Below are 14,676 nucleotides of genomic sequence, written 5' to 3'. Positions count from 1 at the left end.
AACAATATTACTTTTTGCAGTAACTAGTAGTATTACTAATTACTAATAAGATTTCAGTGTACAGTTCCATCCATAAAACAGCTAGTTAGTTACTTTTGATGCCTCAACCCTACTGATTTGAAATCCAACAATCCAATAATTCCTTCCTGGCAGTCTGGTGCATTCCATGACTATAAACCACGAGACTAAGTCAGAGAAAAATGTAATATCTATCATCTTGACAACTGAGTCAGCCTTTAAATAAAAGGTAAAATACTTCATGGCAAACTCATTGTTGGCATTAGAATAAAGTTGTATCATAATGATGATGATTATAGCTTTAATACAGTTTAAGTGTAGCTGCAGTCTTTATTTCCAATGATCAGCATGAACTCTGGACTCTGGACAAGGAAAGTGTTACGTGTTAGACATGCACGAACAAAGATGAATCAAAAATACTTATTTATTAAAGAAAGAGAAAACACCAGGAGATAGATATAGCAATGGAACATGGAACAGACTTAACTAAAGGCTTAAATACACAAGGGAGCAATCAACGGAAAACAGAACTAATTAACAACCATGGAAACAAACAAGGAACTAGAAGTCAGCCAAAAGGGCACAGGGAAAACCAAACTAAAATGCAATGAACTGACAGGACTAAACATAAATGTAACAGAAACACATTGTAGTCTCATTTCCACTGAAATTACCTAGAACAATTTGTCCCAGGAACTTTTTCGCCCCAGACCTGTTGCTGTCTGCGTTTCCATTGTGGTCTAAAGTACTGTGAAAATTAGGCAAATTAGTCCGGTGACCTAGCACTGTGCGCGACATGTAAGCTTAATAAAGCCTGAACCTCATTGTCAGTCCATCAGTCTTATTTTTTAAACTCCATTGTTGATTCGAATAGCAGCAGGCTTTTAAAAATGGTGGTTGAAATAAAATGCTGCGTGGAGTCAACCAATCAAAATGCTGCGTGAACTCAACCAAGTCCAACCCCCAAAATTTCCTGAACTTTAAAAAAAAAAGTACTATCTTGCGAGCAGGGACTTTCTGAGGGGGAAATTTTTACCCGGAACTTCATTTAGACCCTAGTTCCTGCAGTCGAAACACACCATGGACCACCCCAAAGTTCCTAGGGAAAGTTCCTGTGGTGGAAATGCAGCTTCTGAGGAAAGTATTATTCCCTAATGGACCCTTAGAAGCAGAAATTTTGGAAAAGTTCTGTTCTGGTGATTTTTTTTTTGTCTTTTGGGTAGCATTTTTGAAGATAACATGGGGGGATTGTGGGAGCTTCTTTTCTGTTTTCATAATCTCAGAGAGACAAATACTCAGATTTTCATGCAAAAAAAAAGGACTTGCACGACGAAATAAGTGTGTGTCCACATTATAGACATTACAGATTTAAACCATTTTAGATATTAAGATCATATTTGTGTAGGGTTAGGGTTAGTGTTTTGAAATCTAAAAGTTCTAAAAGTGTCTGTGAGAGTTTAGGGTTCAAGGACAAGATTCATCATTCACTGTTGTACAAATGTCTTTCAGTTAACTCGATTCAAATAAAATCACTGCTTCCACTACCAGTCAAACATTTGGGGCTTTTTTTTTGGAAAAGAGATTAAAACTTTTATTCAAAAAGGACACATTAAATTCACCAAAAGCAACATTTTTTTTAATTATATGTAATAAATATGTTACAAAAGATTTCAATGCGATAAGTTTAGCTTTGGTGAGCATAAGAGACTTTTAAAAAGCATGAAAAAATCTTACTGACCCCAAACTTTTGAATGGTAGTGTACAAAAATTTAAAAATTAACCATAATTTTCATCTTTGTTTTGAGGTGTCTAACTGTTAAGCTAAAATAACTGAAAAATAACCCCAACAATACATTAAATAAACTACCTGTTTTTCTTTCGAGACCAACTGTAATTTATTTGCACTGCAGACCAAATAGTAAATAACAAATAACTGATTACATAGAAAATATGAATATCTAATAAATAAATAATAAAAAAAATATCAAAAAGTTTTGCCTATCTCTAATTAAAAATCTGTGCTTGTTTTAGAACCAGATTCTAACCAAATCCTATGAGTCAGAGAATATGTGGCAGATTTGATGTTTGCTATTTAGAAAGTAAGTCATCCCACAACCTTATACGATCTCATACACCACGAACCACAGATGCTCTTAGTAAAAGTCTTTGACCTTGATGTGCATGGACTTCTTTGGAGCTCCATAAATGTAGCTTTCACTCAGCAGTGACTCAGCTTCCACCTTTATTTTTACCCCATTTATTTATTTTTGGACTCAACTTGTTCAAAAGCACATCCAGCAGACAAAACTGGAGAGCACCAGAGAGCAAGAGGGAGAGAAAGAAAGTCAACACACATTAAATGAACCTGCTGAGAAGCAGAACTAAAATAACAATCACTTTCATCACAATACTAATGCAAAACCCAGACAAACATGTCGAGCTTAACATACCCACACACACTAATAGATACACTATCTAAGCATATCAGCTTTTGGCATTCTTTACTTGAAATAACAAACTGGTACACCAGCTCTTGAGGACATGGGTGGGTGTGGGTGTGTGTGTGGGGGGGGTTCTCTCACTAAACACACACACAAACTATTTTAGTGGTGTGTCGACTGCAAGTGTGTGTTTACATGGACAAAGAGAATGTAAATGTACAGTATGTGTGTGTTTAAGAGATGAGAAAATGTTTGTGTGTGTATGCAGTGCAGATCTTGCTGCGTAGACTTTATGGCACCATGCCTTACCACATCCAATCTGATACAGCTCAGAGCAAGAGCTACCCTGCCAACCAGACAATATGCAGAAACCATTAAGAAGAGCAAGAGAGAAATAGAAGAGGGGGTTATTATTGCATTTCCATTCACAAACTCACGTGCCGGTGCCAGATATTCGACCATTAAGTTTGTATATTAAAGAGATATTTCACTCAAAAATATAACACTTATGTCATTCCAAACCTGTATGACTTACTTTCTTCAGTGGAAGAGAGTCAGCAACAGAAGTCACCATTCACTTTCATTGTATTGAGACAAAAAAAAAAAAGCAATGAAAGTAAATGGAGACTGTAAGAAAAAAAAATCTGTCTAAAGTCTCCTTTTGTGTTTTTACTAAATAAATAAAGTCATACAGGTTTGGAGAAGCATGAGGACGGATACATATTTAATTCCAGCTGAAATGTTCATTTTTGGTGAACTATACCTTTAAGACCCTTCTTCTTTATCTGAGAGTTAAGTATTCAAGTGAGGAAAAACAATAAGAACTCGTGAGCAGTCAAACTGAACCAAATAAAAACCGTTTGAATTGTCTTACCGACTCTGAAGCCAGGCCCGGTCAGTGTGTCCGCCGACTGTCCGTTTTCACCGATAAGCGTAGTATTGTTGCCTTGTTCGCAGGTGTCCTGACACTGGCCCTTCAGGCATGTCCGTTTGCAGATGAGTGGCGCGATGACCACTTTGAAGCGCTCGCGAGTGGACGCGCGCTCGGCGCACAGAGCCAGCCGCTGGAGCGCGAGCCAGATGAGGAGCAGATGGGAGAGAATCAGCGAGGGCATGCTGGCATCCCTCAATGCCAACACAGGGCATTCACGCTACCACGCACCAGAATATCCACGTAAAGCCTGAGCGGACCAGGCAGTCCCTCCGGGCACGACCACAGAAGACGTTTTGCTGGAGCCCAGTTTGGAAAATGTACGCACGCGCTCTTTTCCCAGGCAGCGCTGGCTATGAAAGTCCTCGCGCAGAAAGTTTTCCTGATGCCTTCCTGTCCGGTTAAAAGTGAGAAACTTGAAAAATTACATCCGGTTCGGTGGATAAAAAATACAGATTATCCGCATCGAGGCCATTTGGGACATTTTTAAAAGCTTTTTTAAAATTCTTACATGTTTTAAATGACAGCCTGGCAGTGGAATAAGGTGAAAAACTCCTCATTCCTTAAAGCCTAGTCCTCCTTACTTTCAGTCGCTGCGTGGATGGCGTGTGTGTGTGCGTATCGCAGTTTGGGAAAGTTTAGGAGGAGGAGAGGCAAAGCAAGAGCCAATCCACGGGCAGCCGAGCTGGCGCAGGGCCAGAGCAGTACAAGAGCGGGACTCAAAGTGGTTTTGTTGTCGGTGCTTTTCTTCGTCACCTTCTTTTTCCTTTATTTCGCACTCTTCAAGCGCTCGATGACGGTGCTTCATGGGCTCGATCTTCCGCTGCGGTCCCGGTCAGTAAATACAAAAACAACAGTGGCAAGGACAGCTGTGGTGCCCTGGGTCAAACCTTTTGTATGTCCCAGACTTATTTCCAGTGTTTACTACCTGAGCGGAGTAAGAACGCAATTTACCACATCTTCCAAACCTTGAAATGTTTTTTTTTACGTCCTAAAAAATCACATGCTGGGTTTACTGGTCTTAGCTGGTCTTCCAACTTGCCTAGACAAATCTATTAACTGTTTTTTAGAGGGATTTTGCGCATTTAGCTTGGACAGCCTAACAAACAGTCAAGCTAAACTGGCCTAAACCAGCAAACCATTTTCTCTTAAGCAGTACCATAGTAGTGCCATGGTATTCTTTTAAAGGGATAGTTCACCAAAAACAAACATTCTGTCATCATTTACTCACCCCCAAGTTGTTTCAAACCTGTATGAATTTCTTTCTTCTGTTGAACACAAAAGAAGAAATCTTGAAGAATGAATGTAACCAAACAGTTGATGGTCCCTGTTGACTTCCATAGTATGAAAATATGGAAGTCAATGGGGGTCCATCAACTGTTTGGTTACAGACATTTTTCAAAATATCTTCTTTTGTGTTCAACAGAAGAAGGTTGGTGTAATTTTCCAAGCAAACTGTGATTTTATAGAGGACATGTGTAAACAAGAAGGGAGAGAGGGAGAATTAAAGAAAGATAAGCCGGTGGAAAAGAAAAAATGTTAGAGTAGGATGATGGAGAGGCGAAGTTAGAGAAAGTGAGTTGAGTCACTTCCTCTAAGAAAAGTAAGAATGTTTGCTTTCAGTCACTGAGGAAATGACTGCATGAGAGCTCCTCACTCTCTCACACACATACACATGGAGAGAGTTCACAGGCAGATCTTACATTTTTGGCTACACAGAGGCATGCAGCACCAAAACCCATAACAGACATGCGCAGTTGCTTAAACACAGGAATTTTTATGCTAAAATACACACGTGCACAGAGAGCTGTCGCATGACCAGAAAAAGTCAGCTGTTGCGCTCTATGCCAGTCTCCGTTTTTCGAACACACAGACAGACATGATGAATTTCAAAAGCAACACTCCTTATAAAGTCGCTAAATATTATACTGCTATTTAATTGAATTTCAGTCCAGGCTTAGGGTGTTTTCACACTTTCTCAGGAGTCTGAGCATGGTTCGCTGGATTTTTGCCCCAGGTGATCTCAAACCCTTTTAAAGTAAATCAAACCGAGACCGTCTTGCGAGATGGTCTGAGTACGGTTCACTAAAACATGCATTATGAACACAAATTGCTCCAGGATGTTTTTTAATAATCCAAATGCAGTCACTGACAGTAGCCTACTATTTAAAATTGAAAAAAAGCAAAATTACATCAATAGACAATAACATAAATTTTACATTTTAAAAACATGAAATGATCATTTACAATATTTAAAATGTACTATGCAATCAGTGACATTGTGCAGATCTGTGTAACACATTTATGTATTTTTTCAGCGAAGTAGAATTATGAATATTTCTATGCTGATCATTCAAGGAAAACAATTCAAAATGAACGTGATTTGTACAGGTGGATGTGTGATATAGTACAAGATTATGGATGTTTAAATTAATAATAAATATGGTTACAGTATAAGGCACATACAATGTAAGTGAATGAACTGGATTAGATCTAAAAAGCAACAGTATGAACACAAAGAGGTCTGAGATCTCATTTGGTTCTTTCAAAGAGGACTCAGTTCACTTCACTTTAGTCTCACTGTAGCTAACAGGGTTAAATATTTGCTATGTGCCTTTAGATTAAAATATAAACAAAATTCAGTAAAAAAAAAACAATATGCACAAATTCACTTTTAACAATATATTAAATTAATTCTAAATCATCAAAATTCACTATTAGGCCCTCATTTATAAAGCGTGCATACGCACAGATTTGATCTTAGAGTGTGCGTACGCTTAAATCCATTTTGGGGGGGGGGTTTTAGCACACAAAAGGTATTCTCTGTCTATGGACGAGTCATATAGGCCTACCTCTTGGATTTCATCAAAAATATCTTAATTTGTGTTCTGAAGATGAACAAAGGTCTTACGGATGTGGAACGACATGAGGGTGTGTAATTAATGACAGAAATTTCATTTTTTTGGGCGAACTAACCCTTCATGCAGTTCTGTAAATGAAAAAACTTTTCTGCACATCAAAATAAGCAGTCTGGTGACACAGAGCACTGGGATGAGTGTTCAAGCCAACAAACATTACCCTCAATGTGACATTAAAACCTGCTTACCACAGCATGGAAAGCAGGGACTATGTGGTCTGGAGGCAGGGTGTGGGCTCAAAGAGCAGAGTGGTCTTGACTTACGTCACAGAGACTATAATCACGCCTGAGTGGATACATGAGTCACTTCAGAATCAAGAAGGGAGGAGAGCTCTGGCCAAACATCAACTAATGTGGGTCAGACTTTGGCTGACCGATGTCTCATCGTCTGGGACAAAAGAGCACAGTGGCATTTTACAATGGAATCCTTTGGGGGTTGAATTGATTGATGGGGAACTCTTGGGGGGGGATTACTTTTAGATTACTTTTTCAAGTAACTAGTAAAGTAACATTACTTTTTCAATTTACAACAAAATGTCCAAGTTAAAGGTCTTTAGGGTTACAAATGATCGCCTTCCAAGTGGTTCAGCCAAAACCGCACTTTCGTATTCTTCAAAAAGTTTACGCTGTATGTCCTATGCCTTCCCTACTTACGGAAAAACGCAGCGTCAGTTCCATTTGTTCCGTAAGTAGAATAGGGAAGGTGTAGGACATACAGTGTAAGCTCTTTGAAGAATACGAAAGTGCGGTTTTGGTGGAACCACATGGAAGGCGATCATTTGTTTATATAAAGCATATACAGTTGTATTTTTTTCGAAAATGGGCAATCGTTTTGCTAGATAAGACCCTTATTCCTCGTCTGGTATCAGCCCTTTGAAGCTGCACTGAAACTGTAATTTTGACCTTCAACTGTTTGGAGGCAATTGAAGTCCACTATAATGGAGAATAATCCTGAAATGTTTTCATCAAAAACCTTACTTTCTTTTCGACTGAAGAAAGAAAGACATGAACATCTTGGATGACATGGTAAATTATCAGGAAAATTTTATTTGAAAGTGAACTCCTGTCCCCGTTGAGAGAAATAAAGTGCAGAGGTGTTTTGTGCGCTGTGTGAACATGATGCTAATTGTAGTTCTAGACTACATGTAAACATGTATTTACTCATCTCACTTGCACAAAAACAGTCAGTAAAACAGTGAAATGCAATCTCAAAAATTACTTTAGATTAGATTTAGAAATAAGAGTGTTGAACTTCCTTCTCCTGTATCCTATTCATCTTTAATCCAGAATGGCATGAAAGGTTTGTTTAAGCTGCGCCCTCTACTGTACAGGCGTAAATATGCATTTCCTTTAGCCTTGCGTTTAATTATTTCACTTTTGGTGTGAAAGGGCCTTTATATTTGCCAAAAATAGAACTTTTTTGTTATTAAAAAAAAAAAACAATCAAAAAAATCAAACAAGCAAGCCCAGCTCAGGTGAGAAAAAGTACCGCAAAAGTAATGTAACACATTTTTTTTTGTTTTTGTTTTTCTTCAAAAATACTTTTCTATTAAAGGAATAAACATTCTGTCATTGTTTACTCATCCTCAAGTTGTTCCAAAGCTGTACGAGTTTCTTTCTTCTGATTAAGATATTTTAAAGAATGTTGGTAATCAGTTGATGGTAGCCATTTACTTCTTTAGTCGAAAAAAATTATAATTGATGTTGCCCTGTTGAGAATTAGATGTTTTCATTTTTCCAACAGATTATTCAAATTCAAAATACATGTATTTAGTTTCCCCTGTTGTTGTATCGTGTGAGTCAAGACTGTCTCACCCCAGCATAACCAGAGTCAACACAAAGAAAAGAAAGACTATTCACACAACTATAAACAAAGACTATATAAGAATACAGACAGAGAGAGGAAAAGTCTAATTTCGTCTTAGTCCTGAACTCCCTCACGAATAGCCCCACCTATAACACTGTCCTGTTTATTTAACCAAGTTCATGAGCCCTGTGTGTTCTCTTCTCACACACATACATATATACATACATATATACACACACACATTGCTGCCTGAATTACACTTGGAAGGCTCTCAAGCTACTATATGTTCATTGATAAATTCAGTCCCCATCTAAGCCAAAAGAATCTTGCATGAACATTTTAAATTCAGATTCAGTAATAGATACATTTGAAAGTTTTAATTGTCAATGATTATAATACTGTTGATACATCATTCTGAATATGAGTGAACTTGAATGTTATAGATATTAAGGAGATGACTGCCCTTTTTTTTATAAACGAGTATAATGATTAGAAATACATATTGAAGGATATGCAAGTGTTTTGTTATAGCAAAGGAATTCTCAGGCGATTTTAATGTTTTCTTATCAAAACTGGCCTGTATTCAGATATCTTACAATTAAGTGTAATGCTGGAGAATGAATGTTTACATTGATCATACTTGTACCATAATGAAACTAAACATTACGAACAACTACTTTGAATCCCCCACCCCCCCCCCACTTAACTGAAATGTTGCTGTCCCTCAATTTGTATTATAATATTAACATATAATGTGTTGCAGACCAGCCCAAAATGCTGGTTTAATACTAGCTAAAAAAAAAAAAATAATCAGAATGTTCAATCTTTACATGATATCAAACATTCGGTTCTGCATATTTACTAAGTAAGATGCTGTTGAGTGTTTTTACACTGATGTTTTTTGGGGTGTTGACTACAATCATTTTGTTGAACCAACTACAGACGGACCACAATCTTCAAATATCTGCAACAACATCTCTAAATTCAACATCACATATGGGCACAGGAACAAATGCAATATTATAACAAAGTGAGCAGTTTAAATAGTCCAAAGTTATTAAAACACTTGTCATGGATCTTTTTAAGCTCCAGTTTCTGGCTTGAAATTTTTAAGACTAAACCTATTTCAGTTCTATATACAGAATATATATGTTGAATGTACAAAATGGCATTTTATGAGATATAAAAAAAAATAAGGTGAAAATAGTTATATAGTGAAAAATGGTGAAAAAAATAAGCATTCACAAAACCACACAGATTGGTGCCATGGCCATGATAGAAACAGCGTCTCCATCTTTAAAGGAGAACCAACCAAAAAACTATTTGGCAGTAACAGTCTTTCCCTCTTACATCCATTAGAGGGCACCACTTTTAAAGTTTCCTTGATTTCTGTGTTTTCTGTGGATCTGCAGAATACAAATTTTACAGATGAGTCAGCTGAATTAACCCTGGCAGTCACATTTCTGATTTGAATCAGCACCCTGTGAGATACTCTTCACCCAGAACACAACATCCTCCAAACACTCGAACAACCGAACAAACCATCAAGGTAATCTGAATGCATTTTCTGCAGCCTGCAAACACCAAATGATAAAAAGGAAAAAAAGTTACCTTCATTTAAAACAATACTACTCCTTTTGATGTGCATGGGAGTGTGAGCGTGTGCAATAAAACCACAGTTAAGGCTTTAATGTGTTCATCTTAGAACATCTACGCAATAGCTCTTTCTCTGAAGAGGGCATTAAAATGATTATTACACCAATGACAACACCCATAACTGCGAGTAACAGATCATACGATACCCTGTTAGTCCCACTGGAGCGTCAACAGCCCCAACACTAAAACACAGAAGGAAAAGCCTGCAAGACCTGCAGTGGTTTTGTCCTGGTCTATATGATGATGTGACATCTCTGTGACATCATCGGATATAATATGTACTTGTGGATATTTGGGAAGAGTCATCATGTTAACGTTACATAACATAGGTTTTAAAGTCAATCAAAGAAGAAAATGTTGCCACGGACAGTGTTTTTTTAATCCAGGACAAGATGTAACCTCGATCGTAGAGTCAACATCACATTTCGGTCTTAAAAAATTAGGGAAAAAATTGTCCTCTTAAAAAAAAAGAAAAAGAAAAAAAGTAAGAGGTTAAATTCACCAAAATGTTCATTTTTTTGCTTATCCGTTTGCTTGACTACACACAGTCCACCACAGGCTCGCCTTCATTTCCTTCTTCTTCCCCCCACATCCCGAATCTCATATCCTCATCATCCATGGATCCTCCATCCCCCTCTCCCAAACCGGCCATGCCCATTGCTTCATCCGCTCCAGGCTCCCCCTGATGGGCGCGGAGGTGTTTCCTCAGGCTGGCCGGATCCTTAAAGCCTCTGTGGCAGAGTGGGCAGCAACAAGGCCGTTCTCCTGTATGTATGCGCTGGTGGTGCTTCAGGTGCTGCAGGCGACTGAGGCGTTTCCCGCAGACGCTGCACACATACGGTTTTTCACCGGTGTGTGTACGGCGGTGCTTCCGCAGACCATCGAGATGGCGAAACTGCGTTCCGCAATCAGAGCAGGAATACGGTTTCTCACCCGTGTGGATGCGGAGGTGAGTCTTAAGAGCCCCAGACTCACGGAAACGGCGGCCGCACACGGTGCACGGGTACGGTTTCTCTCCTGTATGGATCCTCAGGTGCTTTTTCAGGCTAGAGATCAGACGGAAGGTCTTGCCGCACTCCAAACACAAGTGAGGTCGTTCTCCAGGTGCCTCCCCCATCAACTCCGAGATAGAGCGCCGCATAGGCTCTTCTGGAGATGAGCCGCCCACCCCTGGGCTCCTCCTGGGAGTCATTCCCAAACCAGGAGTATCTCTCTGGGCCGATCTAAGTCCAGAGGTCCCCTGCGTAGGTGAACTACTGGAGGAGGGTCCATTGTGAGGCCTGGAGGGGGGCGGTGGTGTAGGTTTGGAGGGGAGATGGTGTGAACGGGACCCTCCTTCCTCCTCGACCACGTGGACGTATGCCAGATCACACACGCTCTGAGCCGAGTGCTCGGCTTCTGTGGGCGCCTCTCTTCCCCGCACACACACCTGTCCAGAGGCAGGAACCTGCTCTTCTTTAATAGAGAAGGTAGTGTGTGAGGGAGGGTTTGGGGGTCTGGGGTGTGAGAGTCTTCTGCTGTCATCCACCATCTCACCTGTGACACAGATCACACATTTAAACACCGGTACGAAAGGTCTATGATATGAGAATTGGAAGTCAAACTTTAACATTTCAAAGTTTTCTCACTGTGCTTTATAAGAATATTATATATTACATAGACAAAAGTATTAAAATGCTAAACACCAGGCAGTTTCCCTTCATTATAGGTATTTATATTCATAAACTACCAATTATGAAACTGTTAAACTGAGTCAACCAAAAGATGTTATTTCTAAATTGTTCAGTTAAGAATAGCAGATGTGTGTGATACATAGACTTTTTTTTTTCTTCTAATTTTCACACATATTTCTACTTAAAGGTGGAATATGTAATATTTCCTGTCTGCTAGAGGTCGCTAGAGGCCTATTCAAAACAAAGGCGTAGCTTGATGACGCAAAGTTTGAGAGCGGAATCGTGGGACATGTGGTCTTCACCTCACAGCCAGTGCAAAAGAAGCGGGATAGGGCTCGGGAAGAAATCATGTTCATGGATGTGATTATTAATGTTACTGTAGTATGAAGCAGAGCAGGAGCGAGTGTTGTGGGAGCTGAACGAGGAGCTGGAGCGACTGTGCAACATGCACTTCACGAGCAGCAGAACTGTTATTATGACACATTACATCTATGCCTTTTATTATGTCTTTTCCGGTCACGAGTATGAGGTAACACAGCTCTGTTTATCATATTAGATACATTTGCGTGTGTTGAAAATGATGTTATAACTCTGCTCTGAGGCACTTGTTACACACTGCAGTAAGCTAGATTGGTAGTAGAATATAATAAATGCTGGATGGCTTGAGTTGATAAATGGCATGCAATTAATTTTACGTATTGTGTGATGGAGAAAATTCTGTATTACTGTTACTAAAAGTAAAGCTGCATCTGATTATGCTATGTTAGCTGCTTCACAAAATAGTGTTTTTCTCTGAGGCATGGTAAAACATGGTACTCGCAAAAAAATCAAGAAAATTAGATTTAAACAATAAGACTAAATGTGTTGAGCTATATAACAATAATTAGTTTTCTGTCTATAAATATATCCAAACAGATGTTCCCTTGTCTATTAAAACATGTAAATATTAAATCGTCTTTAGTGTATCCATGGTTTCTACACAATAAAACCGGAAACTAAGGGTTAACGCGGGTATGACACAATTGACAGGCGACTCAGAAAATATATTACTGTTTGGTATTTTAAATGCGAAAACAGAGAAAAATGTTAAATATCCAATGTAGTCAGATATGGTACCAATATATTGTGCATCCCTTTACTGTGCTGTTGCCACACTATCTAACGCCAGTATGATTCTGTGTTGACGGTTTTGGCACATCAACAATTCATAAGAGCAGCAGTACCAGATTGTGTAAACGTGATTGTTGTCTTACCAGGTCGGTTCATGTCTGAACAAATGTTAGACGAATGGACGGATATAGGGTCATAAAAACTGTTCGTCACCGTCCCATCCGCCTGAATGGAGAGGTGGCAGCTCTTGAACTCTTCCCTGGAGTCAAAGCCGTGTATGGCATCCCCCAGAGCGCCACTCAATTCGGGTTCAGCTCCAGTAAAGCAGCGCGGATCCGGCTCGGGCGCACTCCGATGTGTCAAGCGGCTCGAGTTTAATTGTCCAGAGGTGGCGTAGACGTGATGTCCCGGCATGGACGCGTTTCCAAAGGGACCCTGAAGTTGGTCGATTAATTTCTGAGCGCTACACAGACACTCCTGTAACGTCTTGAGCTCTCTCTCCGAGACTTCGAGCCGAACCTTCAGCTTCTCGTTCTCTTGCTCTTTGGTGAACAGCTCCCTCTGGGTTTCGGACAGCACCGTCACGATCTCGCCCAGAAGGGTGTCCACTGCCGCGGACAGAGTGGAGCGGATGGTCGGTCCGAGGCGAGTTCTGAGTGTGGAGATGGAGAGGTTTTTGTCCCGGACTGTGTTTTGCATGCACTCATCTTTCTCTCCCTTATGGGATGAGTTGATTATAGTTTGTTTACGGTGAGAAGCACTCGCTGATGAGCTGTTTGTTGCTGTTGGGACCGACACTGGGTTGATTCTGCCCGCCCCGTTTTCACCGTTGTTGCGCTTTGAGTTCATTGCGAATTCTCCTGCTGTACAACCAAACGAAGAAGAAACCTATTTATCAGTTGTTGTTGTTGTTGTTGTAATCTTTTAATTCTTTATAAAATGAAACGCTCATCCTTTAGAGTCTCGCTGCGCCGGTATTTCTAATCAGGCAGAAATGAGAAACTAAAGACGAGCCTGACGAGCTACTATAGCATTGCCATTAGCAAACTAGCCCAGACATTCCTCTTGCCAGCAGAGCCTTTCGCTGCCTGGGGTTTGTTGAAAGCTCGATAAATAACCACACTGGATCCTCACGACAATACTATTTTTAATCTGCATTAATGTAGTAATCGTTTTCTAGCTACGCGCCAGAGCCAGATCCTTCATTCCACAGTACAAACGCGGAGGTCAATCCTGACTTTTGATTGGTCAAAGATGTGGTCGCGGCTTAATGACATACTCTCGCGTAAACAAAGCGCATAAAAATGACGATTTTCCAGAGCTGTAGACTTACTGATTAGTTTAATAATGTTTATGGTGCTGGACTACAATGCTTTTACTATTAAACATTGTTTCGCATGCCATCCAAAACAATTTTTCACAGTAATTTCAGCCATTATGAAGGGTTATTTATCATATAGTCAATTTACACCAATTTTACCATCACTATACCTTGGGCAAACTGAGTTTAAAAATAAGAAATGTACAAACGTTTATATTAGACAAATATTCAACAATATCATGTTCCCTTACAGGTCTGCAAGGAATTATTTGGATATTTTCTTTGACAAACAAATGCTTAAACATATTAGAACCTCCTATTTAAAATTTCCAGTTCATCCCAAAATTAAAGAAACTCACTTTAAAATCTTATATAATATTTATCCCTCTGGAGAGTTTCTAAGGGTTAGATTTAACCTTTAAATAATATTATGTACATTTTGTAATTCTTCTCCAGCTAATACAGAGCAGGTTATTTATTTATTTATTTATTTATTTATTTATTTATTTTTGCTTGCAAATATTCTAGTGTCTTCTGAGAAAAAGTGCAATTATGGTTAAAAGAGGGAAATGTGGTTGATTTGAACCTGTCCTTTATAGATATTAAATATGGAAACTATGAAGAAGATGGTAAAAAAGTTTTTTTGATTAATACCTTACTTTTGTTAGCAAAACATTTTTTTATTCACAAATGTAGATTTTACAGTATTTAAGAATTATTTGAGACAATACTCAAAAACTGTCAAAAACAAAAAATAAAAAAAGTGGAATTTTGATAGATTTATTGGAAAAATATAATTTGT

The 14,676-nt window shown here is 39.0% G+C and overlaps 2 protein-coding genes across 4 annotated transcripts in view; both read right to left on the bottom strand.

The window, feature by feature from the left end:
• Nucleotides 1-4,026, bottom strand: part of ltbp3 (latent transforming growth factor beta binding protein 3) — a 40,376-nt gene extending 36,350 nt beyond the window's left edge. The window contains exon 1 of one of the 3 annotated variants that reach the window (XM_067405756.1): nucleotides 3,334-4,026. In XM_067405756.1, the coding sequence (XP_067261857.1) occupies nucleotides 3,334-3,574 (241 nt within the window). In that variant the 5' untranslated portion in view covers nucleotides 3,575-4,026. The remainder of the gene's footprint in view (nucleotides 1-3,333) is intronic. The other 2 variants (XM_067405755.1, XM_067405754.1) reach the window with 2 other exon arrangements.
• A 3,354-nt stretch (nucleotides 4,027-7,380) lies between these two features.
• si:ch1073-224n8.1 (uncharacterized) lies at nucleotides 7,381-14,185 on the bottom strand. Its single transcript, XM_067406555.1, has 2 exons — nucleotides 12,697-14,185; nucleotides 7,381-11,306 (listed from the first exon to the last, which is right to left on the bottom strand). Exons 1-2 carry the CDS (start codon nucleotides 13,400-13,402, stop codon nucleotides 10,309-10,311), a joined length of 1,704 nt encoding a protein of 567 aa, XP_067262656.1. The 5' UTR covers nucleotides 13,403-14,185; the 3' UTR covers nucleotides 7,381-10,308.
• Between the last annotated feature and the right edge of the window lie 491 nt (nucleotides 14,186-14,676).

This window comes from Chanodichthys erythropterus, chromosome 13, assembly GCF_024489055.1.
Source record: "Chanodichthys erythropterus isolate Z2021 chromosome 13, ASM2448905v1, whole genome shotgun sequence".
Classification (NCBI taxonomy): domain Eukaryota; kingdom Metazoa; phylum Chordata; class Actinopteri; order Cypriniformes; family Xenocyprididae; genus Chanodichthys; species Chanodichthys erythropterus.
This window is presented reverse-complemented; position numbering and strand designations above follow the sequence as displayed.

Excerpts from the sequence above, each read along its gene's own strand:
- si:ch1073-224n8.1 (XM_067406555.1), bottom strand. The coding sequence starts at position 13,402 with ATGAACTCAAAGCGCAACAACGGTGAAAACGGGGCGGGCAGAATCAAC. Across the intron at positions 11,307-12,696 it reads TTCAGACATGAACCGACCTG|GTGAGATGGTGGATGACAGC; the intron begins GTAAGACAACAA and ends TCTGTGTCACAG.